The sequence below is a fragment of the Ciconia boyciana genome, chromosome 24 (genome assembly GCF_034638445.1).
Source record: "Ciconia boyciana chromosome 24, ASM3463844v1, whole genome shotgun sequence".
NCBI lineage: Eukaryota > Metazoa > Chordata > Aves > Ciconiiformes > Ciconiidae > Ciconia > Ciconia boyciana.
This window is the reverse complement of record NC_132957.1, coordinates 3,367,245-3,391,142: the sequence shown is the minus strand read 5'-3', so window position 1 is coordinate 3,391,142 and position 23,898 is coordinate 3,367,245. Positions and strand designations below refer to the sequence as shown.

Here is a 23,898-nt window from a genome sequence, read left to right as displayed (position 1 = left end):
ACAGCAAAGATTGGTTCTTGAGGGAAGCACAACGGTGAATGCTGTGTTCCTCAGCTAGATCTTCAGAGCCATGATCTGTCCCACGTGGAACAAGGTATTCAGAGCTTGATTTGCTGCTTTTCTCCTCTCTGACTCTTCCATTTTCTTTCCCAATTCCTCCAGTCCATTGACCCTGGCCAGCAGTTCACCTGGGAGCACTCCAACCTCGAAGTGAACAAGCCCAAAAACCGTTACGCGAACGTGATTGCCTACGACCACTCGCGCGTCATCCTGCTGCCCATTGAAGGTACCGTAGCATCTCTACTCCTGCATGTTAGTGCTAGGCTGAAGTTGCTGCAGGGAAGCATACTGCACATGCTTTTTCCCCTTCCCGGTTACCCTCTTTTTGTATTCTTCTCTTAGCATCTCCCTGGGAGTTTAGCAAGCAGGAGATACCTCCGTAAACCACACATTTGTTAAATTCTGATGACTGACATATTCCCTGGAGCTGCAATCTCTCATTTCAAGGGCTGGTTTATCAAGAACCTGTCTTCCCTTTACTTGGAGATCCCTGCTCGATATGTTTCTGACGAATGGGAAGAATTCAGACCACATAGTGCTTTAGAGAGAGCAGGAACAGGGCAGTGGGTGGCAATGGATGTGGAGTGTATCTGTACGGCAAATGAATGAGAAGTAAGCACAGGGCTAATAGTACATATGTGAGTGTCAGCAACATAGCAAAGATGTGGCTGCTGAGCTGTACAGACATAAAGATTACTTGATACGTAGCTCCTGCTGCAGTACTGGCCCCAAAAAGGCTAAGAATAAGAAGGGGTTAGTGTTAGCCTGGTAGGTCATAAATTGTTTCCTGAGCTTCCTATGTGAGTGATGGTGCAGTCGGAAAATTTACGTTAAATTTCACAACTCGTGGCTCTTGACAGAGTTGCTCTGGTGCACGCTAGGATAAGAGGGGCTTTTGGTGGAGAGAAGATGGAGTTTAACAGGGCACCTGCTTTGGTTGCTGCTGCTGAGATAATATTTGAGTTTCATCGTCTCAGGTTGTGTGTGGCTGTGCTGTATAGATAAAGCATTTAAGGCCAGTCTTGCATTGCCAAGAGCTGATCATCTGAGCAGAGAGGAGATGTCCTAATAACCCCCCGGTGAATGTAAAGGTTAATTCAGAAGCCGTCGTGACAGGGGAATTGCTAGAATAATCTCCGTCTGAGGGACGCGGGGAAGTGGAAGAGCTGTTCCTGAGGTAACAACAGATCATGGTGATTTGCCAAAAAGCTGCACGAATCTGGATTGGTCTTGTCTGCCATTAGAGGATTTTAAACATTTCTCATTGTGAAGATGACTGTGTTCTGGCTTGTTTTTCTTCTGAGATTAATATTGTATGAGGCAAGGAAAGCAAAGTCTTTAAAAAGTTGCCTTGTCATTCAGGGGAAAAGAGAAGAACGCAAGTGTAGAAATGAAGGACGCTTTGGGCTGATCTTGGCTCTCAGGAAAGCACAAGCATGGGGCTGAATGCAGGCAGCAGTCCTAACTCTGCGCAGGTGGCATCATGAGGGACCGATGGTGCAAGTATGATGGGCCAAGGTTTAATTTTCAAGCATCTGAGAGGTTCTGACATGTCTTGGCTGGTGTGTTCCTTCCTACCAGGCTGTATTTTATGCTGAGGGCTGGAAGATGAAAGGAGTTGGAGGAATTAGTTGTTGCTTTCTCTTTGTTTTAAATCTGGATTTGTCAAGGCTGCAGATTGTCACCGTCTGCTTGGTCAGGAGAAGTAGTGGCTTCAGTTCCGTGACTTCTCTGTAACTGAGCCTGTCACACAGCGAAACATTGCAGGAGCTCATGGCCACCATTTTAAATTACAGAGTGGACCCAAGGGGGCTGGAGAGGAGATTAATTCCGGAAGCTCAGCCTTGATCACGTTCCTGCTGCTGCTGCACAGCCGCCTTCCCTCCTGAAATTTCAGATCGGGAAGGAATGGGGGCAGGGAACCCTCCAGAAATTTAATCAAAAGCCATTTCTACCAGCAGCTGAAATTACCAAGTACCCTTGAGGACTGGCAGGCAATTCAGCGTGGATTGCACCTTGCCAACAGAAGAAGCAATGTCTATTGCTACAGCAGGATAAGGACTAGCAACCCAATTTCATATTGGTACTGCTCCCCACCCTTGGCTCCCCCTCGAGACAGGAGTTAAGCGTTCTGTACCGAGTTAATCATAGGTTAGCAGAAACCTGCCAACCTTGCCAGCCGCTCTGCTGTAATTAGGAATGGGCCAGATCGCCAAACCGTGCGGATCCTCTGTGCCAATCTCAGAGGCTCTCTAAAGCTGAACCTGAACATCATCAGTGCTTGCCAGTGTCCATTGTAACTTCAGAGCAGTTTTCTCCTGTCATGTCCCAATCACCCTCTTCGCTCTGGCAGTACCTCCTGCCACTCATATCAAGCCCCTCCAGCAAGGACACAGGCAAGCAGCTGTAACTCATGCAAGTAGAAAAAAAACCCCACTCCTAAAAATGACAGCGGACAATTTAAAGCAAGTGAAAGCCTCTAATTTCAAAGCCTTTACTGGCTGAATCAAGCCTGGGTTTATTCTGTACTTTGTCCAGCTGTAGCTCACTGCCTGGGATTAGACTGTGCCTCATCCAGGTGCATTTGCTGCCCAGGCTCCGGGTGTTCTGGGACAAGGACTTGGTTTTGTCCTATTTGAGACGAGTGAAGCAAGAGCCCTAGGCCAGGACTTTTGCTGCTATTGGCAACGCCAGTAAGAAGACCATGGTTTCAAGGCTTGATATTCGGTCTCTTTAATGTCTTTTGCAAGAAGTTATTTGGCTCCCTGCAGTGCAGACCTTCGGGGCAGGAACGTTAGCTGAGAAGAACTTGCAAAGAGCCTGTTACTCCCAGCTGTGATTCTAACCCACCAAGCCATGCAGGCTCTGGTGTTTTTGCAGGGGAGTTATCTCTTCACAACATTCCTGCAAAGATCTCCTCATGCTTCCAACTATATGAAGTCCTGCACCATCCACTAACTTGCTTTTGCTGATTTAATACAGGAATTGTGGGCAGTGATTACATCAACGCCAACTACATTGATGGCTACCGGAAGCAGAATGCCTACATTGCCACGCAGGGGCCTCTGCCAGAGACCTTTGGAGACTTTTGGAGGATGGTGTGGGAGCAGCGTTCAGCTACTATTGTTATGATGACTAAGCTGGAGGAGAAATCACGGGTAAGATGCATGAGAGGGATGACTAGTTAGTCATAATCCTGGGGGATTGGAGGGTAGGGTTGGGGAACAGCAAATCCCTTTGATCTGCAGCCCACATTTATGTCAGTGGGGGATTTCTGCCTGCTTTGCCAGCACCCTGAAAGTTCAGTGATTCATTGCTTTTAAAAAAAACCAAACCATTCACCCTGGAAAGCTGCAGCCTCCTTTGCAACTCCAAGAGAAGAGGACACTCAATCCCATTGCATGCTTTGTAGGTCTGTCTCGGAGTTAATCATGTGGCAAGTTTCACATTCAGTTCTCTTGTTTAACAAGGCCCGGTACATTCACTCTAATCTTCAGGATCATTCCAGTCTATTGTCTACATGATTGATGTGGTGCATCAAAGCCTGTGCTTAGTCAGTAGGAGCTTTTCATGCCGGGTCTGTCCCTATGATGGTGCTCTGGAAAGACATTTCTTGCACCTTCCCTCCCCTTTGTGACCTGACCAGCTTCACCCATAACAACATCAGGGCAGTTCTGGAATGAGCTTCCCCTGCAGCGCAGAGTTTGTTCCAGCACTGAGCAATGTCTCCTGTCTTCCAGATAAAGTGTGACCAGTACTGGCCAGGCCGAGGTACAGACACCTATGGAATGATTCAAGTGACATTACTCGATACCATTGAATTGGCCACATTCTGCGTTCGAACGTTCTCCCTTCATAAGGTAAGCTTTCTCCCACTCTTGTTTTTCCCTCGTGATGGGCACGGCACACTCTCTGTCCACAGCACAGGCAGAGTATGGCAGCGTGCTGGTACCTCACGTTACTCTTGGTGCTCTTTTGTCTTTGCAGAACGGCTCCAGTGAGAAGCGGGAGGTCCGCCAGTTCCAGTTCACAGCGTGGCCTGACCATGGTGTGCCTGAGTACCCCACCCCATTCCTGGCTTTTCTGAGACGGGTGAAAACCTGCAACCCCCCTGATGCTGGTCCCATTGTGGTGCACTGCAGGTACTGATTTCCTTCACCTAACTCTTGCATGGGGCCATCTGCAAGGGAGGCAGAAGTTCAGAAGGATGTTGATTTGCACCTAGGAGACGTGCACACTCTCCTAGCGAGTACCCGGCAAGCGAGAGCTGTCCTGTAAAGTGGATTCCCAGCCAGCATCTGAGGAGGATACTTGGGGTTTTCATTGAGCGCAGAATTTTCTGAGATGATGAGTGGTTTAGTTTGTACCGAATCACTCAGACCTTGTTAGCAACGGGAAGCACCCTGTGCTGTACTGGTGTCTGGTTCTGTGTGTAGGCGTTGTTTCTTGTCACAGCAGGAAAGGAGGAAGATCGAATGCGACCTAGGAAGCTGCTTGGTGTTGCTGCATCGGGTGTTTGGGAGGCAGAGTTGCCTCAGCTGTCAAAGGGAGAGCTGACGGTGGTTGAAAGAGGGGGTTTTTTGAGTGCTGCAGCCATTCTGATAATGACAAACTGAAGGCCCCTATGGGCAGGTACTGTTCCCTAATTCAATTTACAACCCAACAAGGAATGCTTGCAGTCTCAACTTAGATAAATCCCTGTGTTCCTCAGGAGGGGGTGGAGGAGCCTGCAGGTCCCTCAGCACTGAGGAAAGACATCTGAATTTTACAGGCTGCTGGGGGAAGCTAATCCTGCCTCTCCTAGAGGATGCCATTTAAACAGTCTTTGTAAGTGGGCAACTTATCACTAACCTTGCAGATGGCAATTATCATGCACCTCTCAGAAAATGAATAAAGAGAGCTGTCAGCTCACAACGTGCAGGAACTGGCTCCCAGATCAGCTGCTAAATTCGTGCCAAAGCTCCGGTCACCTGCTTGGTTCAGGTGTTAGGCAGTCTAATTAACAGAGATCAAGGGGACTTTATGAAAAAAGGGACTGCACTGGAATAGTAAAAGGAAACCCTTTATTAGCAGCAGCAAATGCGTAGACCCACAGAGCCCTGCTGATTCACAAATGCCATTACACGCAAGTTTGATGTTACCTCGATGCACAAAAACATTTAGGAAAAGAGGTGACGCATGTTAGTCATTACAACATCAGTAGTTTCTCAGCTGCTGAAAGATCTGAGTGATTAAACATGCTTTTTAAGCCCTTAGATCGTGCCAGCCTTTTGTTCAGGCCTAGAGCTCCCTACTTAGAATTGTCATAATTGTGTGTCTGCCAGGAGACCTCTCGTCCTGGGGATGTCACAGGTGAAGAGGCAGGAGGAACGGGGCAGATCAGTATGGAGGGGCAATAGGCACATCACCAGAGGCAACTTTTCATCTTCTGTCCTGTCCTCGGGTGACATAAGACCAAACTTGGTTGTGAAAGTTTTTGCTAAACTGAGCTGAGACTCGAAACAAACCTCTGCGTGTCGCAAGCTCTTTGAGTCTGAGCCTGAGTACTTCTGCGTACAGACGGGCGCAGAAGATGAGGGGACCTTTCCATCCGCTGGCTCTGATCCAGGAGCCTCTCCCTGCCGTTGTGGCAGCACTGGCTCAGGCTGGGCACAGATAAACAGCTTTTTAGGTTCCAGTGCGGCCTTTACTGGCCCCAGAGCAGCACTGGGCTCACGGACTAGAGCACCAGTTACTCGGAGCAGCAGTGACTTTGGTGTCACCACTGTCCTCATCTGCACGCTGTAGAACCGTCCCGAACCCTCCAACGCAATCAAGAGCAACACACTGAGGTGAGCGGGCAGTAGCACTCACCGGCGCCAGTTCCATTAGGCAAGTTCCTTTAATACAACAAAATTCATGAAACGGCTGGACCGGCACGTTTGGCGCGTTCGCCAAGGTTTCCTTTGCCTCAGTCCCTCAGTAGCTGTGTTCACAAGGCCTTGGTTCCTTCCCAGTCACTGGGTGCATTTGTTGTTCACTCTCTGCCTTGTGCATCTGTTTCTGCCCTGTGTTTACTGCTGTTTGTGGCAGTGGAAACGTCCTCACTCGCCGGTGGCCTTTTGGAATGGATTTCTTCAGTGGCAGAATAGTCCATCGCTTCATTTTTTCCCTTTTCTTTCCAGTGCGGGCGTTGGACGGACCGGCTGCTTCATTGTGATCGATGCCATGCTAGAGAGGATAAAACATGAGAAGACAGTGGACATTTATGGGCACGTCACCCTCATGAGGTCACAGCGCAACTACATGGTACAGACAGAAGACCAGTACAGCTTTATACACGATGCCTTGCTTGAGGCTGTTGCTTGCGGCAACACAGAGGTCCCAGCTAGGAATCTCTACACCTACATCCAGAAACTGGCACAGATTGAAGTCGGAGAGCACGTGACAGGCATGGAGCTGGAGTTCAAGGTAATGGTAGATGCTTGAATGGGGACAGTAGTCACTGGGGAAGGCTCTGTATTCCTCACGGGAGCTTTGTTCTGCTGGCACTCATGCACAGCAGACAGGGAGCCTTTATAAGGCTGATGGGAACTTTTTGGTTCCATGTTAGAGAAGTAATTACTTTTCCGACTTATGCTACTGCAGTTCCCTGGGGAGACCTACCTGCTGCTGCAGGAGGCTTGTCTGGTCATTTCAAATCCAGATTGAATTTGCTCACCCTTTAGATAGGGGTTTTAAGCTTTTTTTTTTTTTTTTTTTTTTTTTTTCCCCTTCTTTGAAAGTTTTGCTGGGGGAAAGGTCTCAGACTCTGTCCTCACCCCTCCACCCCACCCCACCCCCAAAAAAAGAAGGGCACACAAGGCAGAAAAATGTGGTAGAGCATGGAGGGCAAGTTAAGTGGGCTGGCATAGGGCTCAAACAAAAGAAAAGCTGAACAAATGGTTGTGACTCTGCTTTTGCTTTCAGCGACTTGCCAACTCCAAAGCCCACACCTCCAGGTTCATCAGCGCCAACCTCCCATGCAACAAATTCAAGAATCGCCTTGTCAACATCATGCCATACGAGACCACCCGGGTCTGCCTTCAGCCCATCAGAGGAGTGGAAGGGTCAGACTACATCAATGCCAGCTTTATTGATGGCTACAGGTAAAGAGCTCCTTGCTGCCCCGCCGCGGCCAGGGAGATTTCTGTGTACGAGTCCAAGGATCCAGAAGTACTATGGGATGGACAAGGTGTTAACGCGGGTAGTCTGTTGTTCTGTCCCCTCACCTAGCTATACCGCGTGCAGTGGTAGAGGGAAATTCCTCCTTCCTGATGGCCAGCAGCCCACACGTAGATGCAAATACAGACTTCTGATAAGCTTTATTCTCTGTGGTCTTAAAATTACTTATCCCCTAAAGCAAACCAAACCCTTCTCCAGCTGTAGGTCCTAAACATAGAGTGTCAGTGAGGGGGTGGATTTTTCCATTGGGAGGTTTCTAAAAACAGATTAGCCTTTTTATTACTTCTATGATTTGGGGACGTTGCGATTCTGACAGCTTCCCACAGGCAATACATGCCACGTGCTCCAGCCCTAGGGGCTGCAGCCCTCCACTGGTGTGCTCAGAGCCTGGCCAGCTAAAGCTGAGCCCTGACGGAGGGAACAAAGCAACCCCACGTGCACACTTCCTCACCTCCGCGTGCATGCAGGAGTCCTGGCCCTGGCTGTGGCACCGGGGTTAGGGCGTCTCCATACCTGGCAGTTGAATTCTTGGTGCTATTCAGGCCCAGAAAACATGGATTCTGGTTCCAAGAATCTGGCATGCAGCATTGTTACACCCTCTTCCATATAGGGCATCATGCTAGAGTAATCTGGATTTACCCCTTGGAAACAGTGTTTAGAGAAAGCTTCACCGTTGGCTTTTTTTTTTTTTTTTTTTTTTTTTTTGTGGCCATTGGCACCAAAGTCCCCTCCCGTCCCCTTGGACCTTGCACTGTTCTAGTTCTTCCCCAGCATTTCCATTTGTTCTCCTCCTCGTCAGCCTTTGTATGCATTTCCCAAAGCTTCTGCCCAAGCAATTCTCCACACCCCCTTGACCCACCCCTTGGGTTTGTGCTCTGTTTCAGACAACAGAAGGCGTACATTGCTACTCAAGGGCCGCTGGCAGAGACCACTGAAGATTTCTGGCGGATGCTATGGGAGAACAACTCCACCATTGTCGTGATGTTGACTAAGCTTCGCGAGATGGGTCGGGTAAGTGAGCGCTAAGGACAAGCATGGGGGGAAGTCTGCAGCACAAGGGCTAACTGAGACCTTTCTTTCCGCTTGGCAGGAAAAGTGCCACCAGTACTGGCCAGCGGAGCGCTCTGCCCGGTACCAGTACTTTGTAGTAGATCCCATGGCTGAATACAACATGCCTCAGTACATCCTGCGAGAATTCAAGGTCACTGATGCCAGGGTAAGTGCTGCACAACGTGCAGTCTGTGCTTGCGAGTGATATAGCTGGGGCTGGGCTGGAGGGGTTCAAACCCATGCAATAGGGAAGGTGGCTTACATAAAAAAAAGGGCGTTTGGCGTATTTTGGCTCCCGTAAGAAAGACTGAGATGTAAACGCTTTCTCTGTGGAAGTCTGGGATTATCATCAGTGGAGGAGAGCTTAGTTGTGATTAGGAACAGAATGTGCAAACACAGATTGTACTTGAATATATCTTCTTAGAAACTGAAGGTAGTTTTCTAACCTCTGCTAATCACAGTAGTGAGTCACTTTTAGAGATGTACCAAGCTTTTGGTTTTACTTGGAGCTTATTTGAGATGAAAGCAGAAACTAGTATCTCCCCAAATAGCTAATAAAAAACCAGACTTGCAAAGGATACTCTGCACCCTACAGAAAACGTACGTTTCTCCCCTGGCTTTAAGAGGAACCACCCTTACTCATATTCAAAGGCGCACATTCGCTCAAGTAATCTTAGATTCAATGTCAGATTTCTCCTTCGAAGGAACATTTCAGTACCTTCTGAAATTTGTTTAGCAAATGTAACCCTCGCTCAAAGTAGAGTCCTCTGCTTTTGAGGTTGCCAGTATTGTAGAACCTGATAATTCTATTTGCAAGGTTGAGAAGGAGGATGCCTCATCAGTCCTGGTAGAACAAGATTTATCTTCCTGTCAGCTGTAATTCTGACACTACGGCAACTCTTCCTCGAGATTGATAGAGAGGCCATAACCTCACCTTGAATGTTCCTTTGCTGAAGACTCCATCTGTGCAGCCTTTGCAGTGGTCAGAGCTTTCGGCACACCTGCCAGGAGTATAGATCTGTACTGACAAGCCGACTCCAGAAATGTCAACTGCAGCATGAGCAGCTGCATCATGATATATAATATACATGTTCACTGGATTATAACACAAAGTTGGCTCAACTTCTTGTGCCCCTTAATGAACTAGCATCAAAATAGGGGGGGTTGCCTTTTGTATTTAGTACGACAAATACAGGATGTTTTAAATATTACTGTTTTCTCCCCCAGGATGGTCAGTCACGAACTGTTCGTCAGTTCCAGTTCACCGACTGGCCAGAACAAGGCGTGCCAAAATCAGGAGAAGGTTTTATCGATTTCATTGGACAGGTACATAAGACCAAGGAACAGTTTGGCCAGGATGGCCCCATCTCTGTCCACTGCAGGTAGGCATGTGCGAATGGAAACATCTAATTCATCTGAGGATGCAGAAGAGCAGAAGGAATTAAAATCCTGCAGATCTCTCCCTCCTTTCCTACCCCATCTTTGCAGGCAGATTTCTTGGGGCTGTCTGGAGGGGGGGGTGCCAAACACTGTTGCTTCTGCCAGCCAAACTCACCTCCCTTCAGAGCTGGGCACTGCCCACAAAGCCTTCGACCCTTTATATCTAGGGGAGAGCTATGAAATGCTGATACTCTGAAGGAAACAGGAACCAGAGTGTTAATCAATATTTGACCTGCAGAATTAGAAGTGTTTTTATACCAGTTCTGCACCTCTAGCACTGCTGGCTTGTGTTTGCTGACAGCAAGAATTGTACCTCCCTACCCCTGGGCAGCAGAGGATAATGCATTGTTCAAATTATTTAATTTTAAAAGCCTAATGTTATGTATTAGTAATAATTTTCATGCTGAATGCTGTTTACCACTACCCAAAGTTTTTGATTTTTTTATGTCAGTCTCTCAAACACTTGCTCGGGTCACACACTCCGTCAGTTTTACTGTTTCCTCCCTCCCCGAGGACTGACTGAGGCTCTCCTGTTCTAACGTGTTCATGTTCCTGAGACACGGCTGTTGGCTCAACCATACCACAGCCTCAGCATTTGGGAAAGCATTGGAACATACCGTTTCCTTTTTCTTCTCCCATTCCTGCAGTGCTGGCGTGGGCAGGACTGGAGTGTTTATCACATTGAGTATCGTCCTGGAAAGAATGCGTTATGAGGGTGTTGTAGATATTTTCCAGACAGTAAAGATGCTGCGAACACAACGACCTGCTATGGTGCAAACAGAGGTAAGGAGGAGTGGGGAACCCATCCTCTGGCACAGTTCAGAGGACTCAGTAGCAAAGCACCACGGCCACAGACCAATCCCTCGGCTGCCCTGGCTGAGTGGAGCGGGCTTTTTGCCTTTCTAACCCCTAGCAAAACCTTACCTGAAGAGTAAGCAAGCCCAGGCTGCACCGCTGATTTTACTTAACTAATAAAAAAAAAAATTCCCATTGTTATAAAGTCTCTTAAAGATTTCATCCCAGTAGCCAGCCCCAATTCTTACCTCATCCCTGCCTCTGCGCTAAGGGGGGGACTCACCTGCCTCTAGACACAGCCCACGCTGGCTGCAGAGCCAGAAAGGTTGGTGGTGGGATGATTGGTACCTATGTGCATCTGCACAAACAATAAAGGGATTTCCTTTCCCAGTAGTTCACAGCTCTGAGAATAAAAAGAGTCTGTGCGTGGTTCCTGCCCAAGCACGTGCTAGCTGGAAAGCAGGGCAGGGATCCTGAAGAGCTGTTTCAAACCTCTGAAGCTGGTTCTCTTTACTGTTTGCAGGATGAATACCAGTTCTGTTATCAGGCAGCTCTGGAGTATCTGGGAAGTTTTGATCACTATGCAACATAAAAAGCCATCTGTTGTGCAGACTCTACCAACCACTTAAGTCCTGGAAGGCCTCTTTTGACCCAGGAGGAGCGCTTGAACTTACAAAACTGAATCAGAAGAAGTACCTTTTCATCTGGACAATGCATTGGGGAGCAGGGGGAAGGATTGAAAGGAACACCCCTTCAGGAACTCCATGTTGTAACCTGGACCGTGAAGAGGCAGCTCAGGAGATTGCTGAAGGACTGCTTTAAGTGGTGAACTGCTCTTGTTACCTCAAGTGGTGTTCGCTGTGGAGGACGTATGGACATCATGAAACAGATCCAAAAGCTAAAACACACCTTGCGAAACGTTACTGCTGGAGAAGGGAAGGAAACCGACTTTGGTTACATCATTAGAGTTCAGTTTATTTACTAATATAGTTGGCAGTCTTTAAAGGAAGTCACTTGCAGAATTGAAGGTGTTCTGTAAAAGATAAGAAAAGGAACTAAATCTCAACACTTAGGCAAACTTAGGGTCAGGAGTTCTTCTAGCTGGAGTCTTAATAACCTCAGTATCAACATTGGGATGATTCTGGGCTTACAGGCACCTTGCAAACAGCATTCACTGAATGCCCCTGCCACGCGAGAGGTTTTGTAGCTCACATTTTGAATACTTGGAACATTCCTCATTTCTTCTAATTCCAAAATTTATTTTTTAGGATATTTAAAAGTATAGAGAAAGAGAAATATAAAACCCAGACCTGGCTATGTGGTGTGGCCCCCTCCCCTTGCGCACCGGTGGGACAGGTGGAGGTGGCAGCTCCCCTGGGCTGGGTTCGCTGACGGCTGGTTCTGTTCCCCCTTTTCAGTACATCCAGCTAACACAAAGGCATTAATTTGAGCAGCGGTGGGACACCCCGTAGAGAAAGGCAGCCCCTTTCCCATTCTCTTTGCACATTCACACAACCCCACTTCTGCTGCAAGAAGCTGTGCCGCCCCCCGCCAGTTCCTGCCGCAGAAGGCCAGGAGCATCTCTCTGAAAGGAGCCCGAGAAGCACCCTTAAGAAATTTATACCCGGTAGCCAACCGCTTCTTGCTGCCAACCCCTCACCTCCGAACACAGCGGCTCTCCGGGAGCGATGCAGAGATACTCTCAGGACTGTCCCGGTACCACGTCACACCGAGCCCACTGGCACAGCTACGAACATGCCCTAGCTGTATAAATAACTGGGAAAGATCAAGTAAGATGCATTCAATGGCATATACTGTGAGTGGCTTTCTTTAAAGTATCGATGTAACTGTAACAAGTGACATTACCTTTTTTTTAAATAGTGTATTTTTTCCTTTTTTTTAAAAAAAAAAGACAAAGAATATCAGTCAATGAATTTAAAAGAAAAAATTTGCTTATTTGTTCATATTATGTTCAAAGACAGTCTATTTTTTCACTGTAGAAATGTTACGTGTAATGGCTGTGATATATAAAAATGCAGTGCAAATTGCTACTTCTACATATTGCTTTTCTACCATTTAAAAAGGTTTAACTTGCTCATGTAAGAACAAAATGTCCTTTCTGGATTTTTGGGGGGTTCTTTTGTTTTAAATCGCAGACATATCATGTGTCTCTGGAAGGGTGTGAGATGAGCAGGCAGGCCTAGACCTGGTGGCAGCGCCAACCCGCTCCCCTTCAGCCGTGGCCGTGTTGCCCGGTCTTAACGGCCAGGGGTGAACTGGGAGATTAACCAATACCAGTGTCTTACCATGACTGAAGACGGAAAGAGAGCGATTTCGGAGCCACGGCACACATCAGAGCGCACACAAGGGGGTGGTTTTTTTTTTAACATCAAAGGTCTATTGTAGGTAGCGGCCCAAGTCTGTCCGTGCGCTGGGTTGTAGGTCTAATGCTCTTGCAAGTGTACGTGACAAGGAGTTTTCCCACAGAAGTGCACAGAGGACAGCATGTCTTGGAAAAGACGCACTGCCCTGAACACTGCTTGCCTGTGACTTTCCCTTTTTTTATTTTTCTAGAAGGGGTAATCATGGCCATCAAGTGCTACCCAGAAAACCCCACAACAATCTATTTCCTGTCTTTAACTGAAAAAGAAAAAAAAAAAAAGAAACGAATGAAAGGCTTCTTCAAGATTTTACTTCTTACTTGTGTGAAAGTTGCCCAAATTTCTAAGTATGTTGCAGCAAAATCTTACTGGACGAGTTGGGGGGAGGGGGGAGGTTTTTTTCTTTGTATGAGAGCAAAGTGCTGTTGCTTTCACACTGTTATTTCAAACTGAAACAGTAAGTGGTTTTCATACCACTGTGTATGTAGATATATTGACTTTGTATTAAAGGAAGATTGTCTGAAAGGCCTGACTGCAAACCTGTTTGTTGGTAGGAGCGGGCAGTGCACGAAGCAGTTGCTCTGTGTAACGCAGCGACTGCAAAACCCTTTTCGCTGGCGCTCACGGCCAGGTAGCAGGTTGCTCTCCCTCTGCTGTGCTTATGCTCCTTCTAAAAATAGGCCACCTTAACAAGCCAAACATGTGGTTGCAAAGAAACAAGCTCAGTTGGAGAGCTTTTGGCCAAATAGCTGCAGTGACACAGGCATAAGCTTGCTGCTAGTTTAGGTACAGCCGTGGGGACTTGGGCATGAGCATACCCAGGACCGCGGCTCAACCGAGAAGCCACGGGTGCATGGGTTAGGCCTGCCTTGAGGTTCAAAACCTTTGGTGATCTCCATTTCTGCTGACTGGGCTGTGTTTCCCCTACGTGGGACAGCGCTCAAAAGGAGCAGATCCCGTCCCCTTGCCTGCTCAGTCTGGAGCCCGGGTGGGAAGTGGTTGCCAACTCCCCTGAGCTAGGCCAGGTGCCATCCTGGCTACGGAGGACAGCTCCAAGCCTGCAGGCAAGCAGTAAAAAAAAAAAAAAAAAAACACCTCTCAGTGAAGAAACACACTTACTCAAAGGAGAAGGCAGCGAAAGCCAAAGGTCCCACTTGAAGCTCGTGGCCACGGCCGTTGGCGATCTCCCTTGTCAGGTTCCCCTGTCTGCATTGAGGGGAATGGCGCAGGAAGAGAACGCAGCTCCCAGCTCCTCCGCTGCCGGAACAGCCCGTGCCTCACACTGCCATAACCTACAACGCGATGGGGTGGCAATGCTGAAAGCAGAAACTTAGCTGCCTTCTCAGTGCCAACATGAGGCGCTTAAAAATCTTTGTCCAGCTGAGCCAGAGCCTGATAAGCTAAACCGCAGTCTTTAGTAGGTCTGCGATAACAGTGGAGGCCACTCACAGGTAGGCTCAGTCCCGACTGAGCTTCCCACTTCACCCACGTTACGACAGACGGGAGCTAAGTAGGGAAAGGCTGGCCAGGACTTTTGGGAGGCTTTTGGCAGCCGCAGCAGGAGGATGATGGGAATATTCTGTATCGGGTATTTTTTCCCTCCCCTTTACAGATGGGCTGTGCCAGCACAAACCATCTCTCCTTTCTAGAACGACACCACCACCAGCATTTTGGCTCAAGCTTAAAGGGGGAAGAAAAAAAAAAAAAGAAAAATTAGCAAGTTAGCACAGAACCACGACCAAACCTCAGGTGAGCTGTGAACCCAGGGAATTACATCACCTTCAAGGTGTTGTAACTCCACGTGATAGATGGAGCAGGTGGGGAGCCAAACAAACATGAAACAGCAACAACCTGATGGCACAGGAAAAAAGGAGAAAGAAGAAAAAATAATCTCCTGCTTTATAATTATGTCTCAGGTACATGAGTACCTGCAGGCAGTTATATGAATAGTAATGATTTTTGACTCTTCATAATCTCCTGGATTCATAAAGATAATTTGTAGCACTGAGCTCTACCCATCAGCAGTACAACACGGGACAGACAGCTGTCGGCAACCTTGCATCAATCAATGTGTTGATTTTGACGATCCCTTTATTTTATCGTTGAAGAATAGAAAGGAAAAACTGATTTTTCTTCTAAGCTCTGTTCATCAGCCTCCCTCCCTCCATCCTATGCCTACCTGGTCTCCTGCACTCTCAGCAATACTACTCTTGTCTCTCCGTGACACTAATCACTCATCGCTGCTCTCCAGTCTCTTATTTTTGTTCTATCCTTTTTTGAGCTGGCGTGACCATCCCCCTTGTTGAGATGCAAACCCCAAACAGAACAGAAATAAATACCACATGGAGTACAGGAAGGTGAATGACAACGAGAATTGGAACAACAGCTGGGGACTAAGTAAATCTTTCCAAAAAAAACCCCAACCAATACAGTAGGAAGGCAGTTAGAGAAGCAAATACAAAATGATACCTTCTCGGCACAAGAGTAAGGCTTACAAAAGCTGCAAAGACTTACAGTGACGCCGAGTCCACCTGGACACTACAGCAGTGGTGATGGTCCTGCAACAGCTCCTCTTCAAAGGTCAAGAAACACAAGCGTCATTGCTAGGAAAGTCCCGTTGTCATCTTTGCCTTCTGATTTCCATTGCGTCGCTCCCTGCAAAACTTAAAACACGTAAGAAGACATTTAAGCAGAGTCTAGCAGCGGTAACAAACTCAGCTCCCTCCTGCTCCTCACACGGCAAGGTCAGGAAGAGCACGTGGGAGGAAAGAGGCAGCAGAGCCCTCCGTCCTTAGCCGACGGACACACCGGGATGCTCCAGAGAACAGTTCTGGCACAGAAAAACCCACCTGAGGTGTCCTGGTTTGGCCGTCCAGTGACAATCCCACTGACAAGGAAGGGGGCCGAGACACCCATCACCAATACTTACCTCTGTGGTTCCCTGCAACCAGAACAGGCGGGGACATCTGGTCTGGATGTACCGCAGGTAACCAGAGTGCTCGGGGGTCTGGGGAAAACAAGGGCACATCGCTCAGGGCCAGGCAGGGGCTGACTCAGACCATCAGCGCCAAACTGCGCTGGTCCTTGCGCTTTTAGACACCTAAAGATACCCGCTCACAGCAAAAAAGCCAGAAGGACCGTAAGCAAAGAGCAGATACCACGTACAAGCTCCTAAGGACAAAGAGGGATAACAGAGGACCTGCAGAGACCTGATCTCAGCTCCACAAAAACCTCCTAGCTGGAACACTTGCTACTTTGACTTGGCTCAGTACAATTCGTACTGCAAAGCTTTTCACAGATTCGTTTTATCACCGAAGATAACCAGCAGGTTTTATGCTCTCCGTCTCTGCTTTAGACCAGGACATCCTCAGCCGAGGCACCACGAACACATTGAAAAATCTGCACGTAACAGTCCCATTGATGCAGCCTTTTACCGGTGCTCCAAAGGTGCTGAAATTACATTCTAACTTGCGGTTTCTGAATGCGATAGACCGATGCGCTGGTGGTGTGATAAAGCATAAATGAGTCTGGGCTCCAGGATGTGCGTGGTACACGCCGGCTGCACCGCGGCACCGGTCCTCGCTGCAAAGAGCAAATGAAATTGGAGTTCTTGCTACAAGCTCAGTCTTTCAGGGCTTGCTCTGCCAGGCAGCACCAGCCTGAAACCTGGCACACAGCTGGCTTTCCTTTTATTTTAATTAAACACTAAGTGATGGTCCATTAATGCCCATTTTCAGCAGGGCTCTTGTTTCTTACTTATCCAAGGGTCTTTTTTTAATCTGTCTCACTCTTCTTTTTCTGTAATACGAGCTCTGACAGACAGCTTTGACAGCAAGTTTATTAGCGGTGCTAGCACATGGTGGAAGGAGTAAATCATTGCAGGTAATATTTTTACAGAAAAGGACCGTCACCAGGGCTCTAGATTACACTGATACGATTCCTTACAGAGGATCAGGGTTAAAGCACAGACAGTGGTTTTACAAGGGAATCTCAGCTGCAGAGCCCTCTTTTAGTAAAGGTGAGAGAGACATCGAGAACAGAGCCTGATCCATCCCTCCGGAACAGGCTACAGCGCAGGGTTTCCCTATGGAGAGAGTGTCCAGGGCGTATTTCCGCGTTTGCTCCGAGGAGCAGTGTCCCACAGCAGCAGGCTCAGCCGGGAGCAGCCCCGGCAGCGTTCAGAGCTGGCCCCGGCCCTGGCCAATGCTGGTCCCATCACCAGGGACCCCCAGGGCGAGCACCCTTAGTGCTCACCCCCCGGCCCCTCGCCGTAACCTGGCAGCCGGTGCACAGCCCTCTCCAGCAGCACGTGGATCTCCAGGCATTTCTGACATCGTTTATATGCAAATCCTGAATCGATTCTTCTCGCAGTTTAATAAAATGTCTCTAAGCCCTCCCTCCCTCCTCTCCCTTTAACATAACTCTCTGTTTATGCTACATCCAAAGGTCAATTCGGAATTACTCTTTCTCTGCTCGAGTGCAGCTGCTGGAAGGCCACCAAGCCCTGAGCCCCCCTTGCCAGGGCCACCCCCAGACCCCAGAGCACGTCCTGGCACATGGCAGCCCCTCCCTGCCCAGTGCAGCCTGACCACCTCATCCCCAGCCCCAGGCAGCGGAGACGCCGCGCGTCTGTCCCTCCGCCTGCCGTGGGACGTCCTGCCGGGGCCGGGAGGGCAGAGGGGGCACCCAGACCCCCACGGGCAGCCCGGTGCTGCCGCACGAAGCTGCGGCTCCCCGCAGCGATGGGCCGACGGGTCAGCTCAGAGCAGCAGAGACGGCGCTCGGCAGAAGAGAGCCCTTCTCGGGGGCCTGGAGCGAGCAGGCTTGTCCCGGTTCTCATTTACACCACGCTGGGCAAAACCAGCTCATGCATCAGACTTAATTTGCAACGGCCTGGATGCCAAATCACTGAGGGATTGATTTGCAAAAGCCCCTACGCCTCTGCACAAACCTAAACCAAGAGCCCCTTCAGTCCCCTGCAGCAGAACAAAGACTTTAAAGTAGATGTAACTGTAATTTACATTCCAGAGGAAAAGGAAAAGCCTTTCTTGGTTTACAGAATTACCCAAGTGGCAAACCAGTTCCCAGGCCAGGAGAAATTCTTCATGTTGCAATATGCTTTAATTATACCAAGAGAAGCAGTAACAGAATGAGAAATCAATTCCTTCTCCTAAATAAGATGGTTGCAAATTCCAAGTCAGTAACTGAACAGATGTAGAACTGAAATGGAAAAAGTAAATACCCTCGCAGGCGCCGAGAAAATTGTCTTACTATCTCAACAAGTTCATCCATTGGGAAAGGGATACGAGGAGACTGCTCCCAGATTTCCTAAGGAGGAAACCAGAACAAGTTCAATCACTTTTATTGCAGTGTCACAACAGGACACGCCACTGCCCCTTCTCTGCACCCACGGCTGCACGGAAACCCGCTCTCCTCTTTCAGGAGCAAATCCCATATGGGAGCAGGATGGAAGCTGCGGCCCAAGAACCGTCACAGCTTTCCCTCCTCGCATCTGAGCTGCCGTCCCTTCCGCAGGCTCTGAAGGAAAAGCCCACCCCTGGCTCCCGCTTTCTTGCCACCAACTGCTCACATCCCTCCCGCTCTCGGCACCACCCTCAGCTCGTCCAACACCAACTCTCGGCACAACCGGAGCCGTCCCAGCTCCATGTGGCAACTGTTGCTCTTCCTACAAAGCCAAACACCCCATCAGCCTGGAGAGGAGCCCTGTCACTAGTGAAACTCTACTTACGCTGGCATGCCAAAAGCACGGCCCCAACATCTTTGACTCCACGAACTACAAGGACGGTGCTCAGACCCTGGCTCGCCACCCCAGGCGCGCAGAAGCGGGATGCCCTGGACGTTCCCCTCGTGGGCAGACAGGCGTCGGTGGTGCTGGCTGAATCAGGCTGGGTTCAGTGGGGATGGATCCGCTCCCCGTCCCCACGACCCAATCACCAAATCCATCTACACCAGGGAAGCAGAGACGCTAACATTTGGCTCACTCTGCACACACTGACCTCTCAGCTAACAGCAGGACTGGGACTTAGCTCTGCCAGCAGCGGAGATCCAAAAGACAAATCTAAGTTTGAATCCCAAACGTTGCTTTTGCTTGACCTGTAATTTCTCGTTAGAGATGATACAGGAGGTATTAAACAGTCTCGGAAAGCAGACAGCTTCACATCCTGATCAGCGTGTGAGGAAGGCCCGGAGGAGGGGTAAGGCACAGCCCCTCTGCTCTTACCGTTGTTTAAAACACCTCTGGTGTGGAAGGGGGGGCATATACTTTAATGTCACGTTTAGGATACAGCAGATAAAGAATACAGAAGTATGAAGATGCGGAAGAAAACACTGGCCTGGTGACTAACCAGGGCATGACCACGCAGCCACAAGTAGTTAAAACAAGGCGGCGATTGCTTTAAACTTCACCCATGCATAGAGCTGTGTCTGCCTCTTGCGCTTGCATTAACTATTCACAATAAAACCAGATTACTAGATTGTTTCCAGCCTAGGAAGATGGCTGAAGCCTGAACAGCAGCGCTGCATTTCTATTCATTAACAGTGCGCTCTCTCCAGCCATGTAACGTATTCATCCCAGTCCATCTTTAATCTGCCTAGTTTTCTGCTGTCTACTTATCTATCCATCTATCTATACGCTAGAGCGATAACTCTAGATCCCTTTGCAATTTGTACAGAGATCAAACACCGCTGTTGCTATCTCATCGCACCTTTATCTCTCAAAAGACCGACACGCACAATTCCCTTCCAGCCATTAAAGAGAGATTCCTGATTAAGAGAGTTTGGGGCTCCATCCAGCTGTGTATGTATACGGCGGTGCATACGTACCAGCACACACATACATGCAGATGGCGATCCTAGATTAATAGGTTACACAAGGGTTTTATCCCAGGCTTACTGAGGATGATAAACCCCTCTTAAAAAAAAAAAAAGTGTCCAAATGATTAAAAAAAAAAAATCTCTTTTCTTTAAATACATAACATTCTGCCTGAGCTGCATGTTAAGGTGTTGTTCGGGAAATTGCTAAACATTACTAATTCAGGTTCCACTTCCACTGGACCCTGTTCCCATCTCCTTCTGGCTGGGAGAGCCAAGCACTGCCCAGCAGGATAACCAACGGCCCCAGGGCACACTGATATTTCTGGGAACAAAGAACGAGCCAGACTCATTCAATATATATGTTTTGGGTTTTTTTAGGGCAATCAAGGCCCTGGTTAAGGATCAGGAGGTGTCTGTCCATGTGCTAAGCCTCAGGAGAAGGAAGGTGGGGTGGTTCTGGTGCCTTCCTGTGCTCTGTGGAGATGCCCGGAGGAGGCAGCTGCGAGGGGGCGAATGCTGACGGCTCCCAGTTCCACGGCCTGGGGACCGCAGAGCCCCCAGGCTCCACTTGAGTTCCTGCGTTTCCAGGATTCACCATTAAAATAAGTGGACGTCCTGCTTTTAAAGACGGGGCTGGGTGAAGGGGAGTTGTGAGCCCTTTACTGTGCAGTGGATTTAACCCATCTCAAATGCTTTGGGTCTGGTTTTGCTAACGAGCTCCTGGTTTGGATTCAGCTCCTGGTCTGGATTCACCCTCATGGCAAGACCAGGACTAGACCAGAGCAACTTCCTTCACTTTCCTTGGCCAAACCCAGACGATAACCAGGGACGGACAAAGCGATCCAGTGGAAATGTGCATTTGTGGTTCCTATTTTTAATTCAGTCCCTTACAGCAACCTAACTCATTCCTGCCAGACACCAAAGGGACTTTTCTTAATAAAACTTGACCATGGCTTTCTAACACAACTCATCGTGCCACAATCCTACCAAGACCTCTCAGCAAGACCAGATTTTCTGAAGGCATCTCCACTATGTTCCAAACCCCACCAAGCTGTTATTCCAAACGGGACAGCACTGGCACCTGGGAAGCAGAAATACAAACGAGGGCTTGCCAGTGACCTGCAGCCATGAGTCTTCCAAAAGGACGTAGTGACACCAAGTTAAACAGCAGCAGAGACCACCTGCTTGGTTTCTTAATCCATACAATCATTTTAAAATAGATACAACTGCAATGACATTTTCCATGCTGCTACATTTAACAGACAGAAGAGGACACAGCAGAGATTTAGACATACTCTCCTAAAATGTGGGGGAGGAAGAGATGGTGAAATTTCAGTATAATATGCATCCATCTTCACTTCCTCCAAAACACTACAATGAAATGAAGCTTGCGGAGCATTTGCCTTGGGGGTGAGGTGCAGATCCGTCCTACAGACTGGCCTGGAGATGACAGTCAAGGCGTACAGCACCTCGCTGAATCACACAGCCATAAATACAATGCAAGTGACAAAAAAATTCAAATGATTAAAAAAAAACCCACCGTGGGCCCTGTGGATATTACCCACGGGATATTTTTAGGGTTGGGGAGGGGATGCTGAAGAGCTACCTTCAGAGAAGCGATGCCAGCTTTCGGCGAGCCCCAAGAAGCAGGCAGGGCGAGCGGTGCCGTGCTTCCCCTTCTCCCGGCAGCTCCGTTCGACCGGAGTTTGACGCGGGGGTGCTGGGGGGGCTCCCTGGATGCCGCGTGGTCACCACCACCTCCGGACAGAGCTGGATCTAGTGAGCTTTTCCACACCACCACCAAAACCCCCTCGCAGCCTCCTGAAGCTGCTGGTGCCAGGCGCTTCATACCAGCAAACAACATGGATTTGGGGGGCGAGACACAGGCATTTCGACCCCCCGCCCTCCCGTGCCAGTGGGACAAACAGCGGGAAGGCAAAAGTGTCTTGGGAGAAGAGGGAGGAGGGACAAGGGACTACCAGCGAAGCAGAACAAGCGGGGAGGACTATTGCTAAGAAACCGATAGCTGCAGATCCACCACATCTTGCAACACAAACGCGACTGACCTTCACCCGTACCGGCCAACCTCCATCCCCGGGGAAGGCGAAGCCTCTCGGTGACGCCGAGCCAGGCGCGTGCCCCTGCCCGTGGACCTGCCGCAGGGTGAAGCAGCGGGCTGGAGCAAAGCAGGACTAGAAATGATTAGTGACCGAGTCCTGCAAAGTGGCATCAGGTGTGTGATTTGGGCAACGAAGCAGCTGGGCGGCATTAACAGCCCCTTCCTGGCCATAAGCAAAAGAATTAACGTTCTCCTCTGCTTCTTTACCTGAAAGAGAAGCAAAGAGAAAATCTGCTACAGCTGTCACACAAAAGAAAAGATCTTAAAAACGTTTAGGAATACGATTCCCAGAAAACTGCACTTCCAAAATCAAAAGAAAACTGGTTGTCGACCCTCACGTTCTCAGCTTTGGAGGCTGTTATATTCAGAAGATGCTGCTCAGACTCCCAGATACTTTACCAACACTTACAAAACCGTTTGTCGGGCAGGCGGAGATGCTCTGCTCTTTAGGAGGAAAGGAGGGATGTCTCTTCTGTCCCTGTTCCTCCTGAAGAACAGGACTCAAAGGCGGCCAGGCGATTACTGCAAACAATATTCGTAGCCAAGCTAAGGAAGTGCCAGAAGTGACTGCAGAAACCCCACGGCCGTGGCACGGCAGTCAGTAAGGTGCCGGGAGGAGGAAGGGGGATCTTCGTGTCAGCACGGTCTGGTCAGCCAGGTCAAGCTGGAAAGGGCACGATACAAACCAGCTGCGCGGCTGCCCAGGAGAGCGGGACGCGGGACCTCGTGACTCATCGGATGATGCAACATAGGAGAAATTCCTTCTTTAAAATAGTCTTCTACCAGCAACAGGCCTTTGACCAAATCCCACTCTCTACGTTTCCATGGTGAACACCTCTGCCCCGATCCTTGTCCTTTCACACTAAATCTCTGCAAAAGCCATGCAAAGCACAGTGTCTGGAGATTTGGTCTTAGTTATTTTATTTTATTTTTACTAAGGCCAATTTAGCATTACCCTGGTGAAGCAGCAAGGTCTAGAAATCACGTTCCTCTGACCTGGACATTTATTCCACAGGTGAGACCTCAAGCTCTTCCCACTGTTTTCCACACAGATTCTCCCTTCAGGCACCAATCTGATCTTAAACTACCGTGCCCTTTCGTCCTGTGCCAGTGACGTGGTTTTTCCACCTTGGTTGGTCTGCACGGCCTATACCGCAGTGAAATGGGGTTCGGTGAATTTGGGATAAAAAGATGAGCTACGGGGCAACGCTCGTCCGAGAGAGCAGAGCCTTAAGAGCAGACTCAACAGGAATTTAAACAAAGAAATCATAAACAACTCGCTCACCTTTGGCATGCTTTCCTGCAGAGCAGAATGCCATTTAACGTGCAGCTATGGGCACGGTTTTAACATTGATGTAACTCCACTGAGGTCGATGTGTTCAAACGCTCCAGCGATGATTTGTAAAAGCTCGCGGAGGGCTCGCTCCGTCTCTTCACAGAAGGTGAGAGAGGCAGAAACAAACGATGTACGGATCCAATTAGTACGGCAGATCGGCATCAGAGGGGGAAGCGTTCCACGGGTGTCATCTGGAAACACAAATTTCACCTTTGTAAGCAGGCAGAAATGCTTTCACGACGTCTGGGCCTCAGGTGCCTCCCTCTCCATCTCCCACTGCCATCCCATCGCATCCGACAACCTGCCTCCCCCTCCTTAGGGCTCTCGGACATGCGGGGGGGTCTTGTATTTTAGGACACATATGCTCTTGTATTTTAGGATGTTAAGATCGCCTCTTAGCTATGGAGGAATTTTTTAGGTTGAAACCTAACGATAAATCAAAACAAATTACTATTCCCCCAGGAAAAGCGGATTCAAATTGCTGCGCAATTTTTTATCTAAATAATGTTTAAATTTTAAAAAGGGGGGGAAAAAAACCTAATTACATCTTTGTGTGGAAGATCATAAATCACATAATTACAATGGGAACCTCTGCATCTTTCCAACAGACTAAAAGCAGACTACACAAGTTCTTATCTCATTACTGTTTAATTAAGAATTATGTTTGAGCATCTTCTTTT

The 23,898-nt window shown here is 48.8% G+C and overlaps 1 protein-coding gene and 1 long non-coding RNA gene across 5 annotated transcripts in view; one reads left to right on the top strand and one right to left on the bottom strand.

Annotated features, from left to right (window-relative positions):
- The window catches only part of PTPRS (protein tyrosine phosphatase receptor type S), a 164,840-nt gene extending 151,392 nt beyond the window's left edge, over positions 1–13,448 (top strand). For all 3 annotated transcript variants that reach the window (XM_072845126.1, XM_072845127.1, XM_072845125.1), the window contains 11 exons: positions 163–286; positions 3,043–3,218; positions 3,801–3,920; positions 4,048–4,202; positions 6,225–6,510; positions 7,009–7,187; positions 8,148–8,274; positions 8,354–8,479; positions 9,541–9,695; positions 10,401–10,536; positions 11,072–13,448. In XM_072845126.1, coding sequence (XP_072701227.1) covers positions 163–286; positions 3,043–3,218; positions 3,801–3,920; positions 4,048–4,202; positions 6,225–6,510; positions 7,009–7,187; positions 8,148–8,274; positions 8,354–8,479; positions 9,541–9,695; positions 10,401–10,536; positions 11,072–11,140 — 1,653 coding nt within the window. In that variant the 3' untranslated portion in view covers positions 11,141–13,448. The remainder of the gene's footprint in view (positions 1–162; positions 287–3,042; positions 3,219–3,800; positions 3,921–4,047; positions 4,203–6,224; positions 6,511–7,008; positions 7,188–8,147; positions 8,275–8,353; positions 8,480–9,540; positions 9,696–10,400; positions 10,537–11,071) is intronic.
- Positions 5,127–22,599, bottom strand: LOC140643422 (uncharacterized). Of its 2 annotated transcripts, XR_012039572.1 has the most exons (9): positions 22,292–22,599; positions 21,830–22,089; positions 15,859–15,936; positions 15,444–15,592; positions 14,049–14,221; positions 12,209–12,324; positions 10,371–11,975; positions 9,248–9,314; positions 5,127–6,270 (listed from the first exon to the last, which is right to left on the bottom strand). It is a non-coding gene; the product is annotated as an uncharacterized lncRNA (long non-coding RNA). The 2 variants fall into 2 exon arrangements; XR_012039573.1 differs by lacking the exon at positions 9,248–9,314.
- Positions 22,600–23,898: the final 1,299 nt, after the last annotated feature.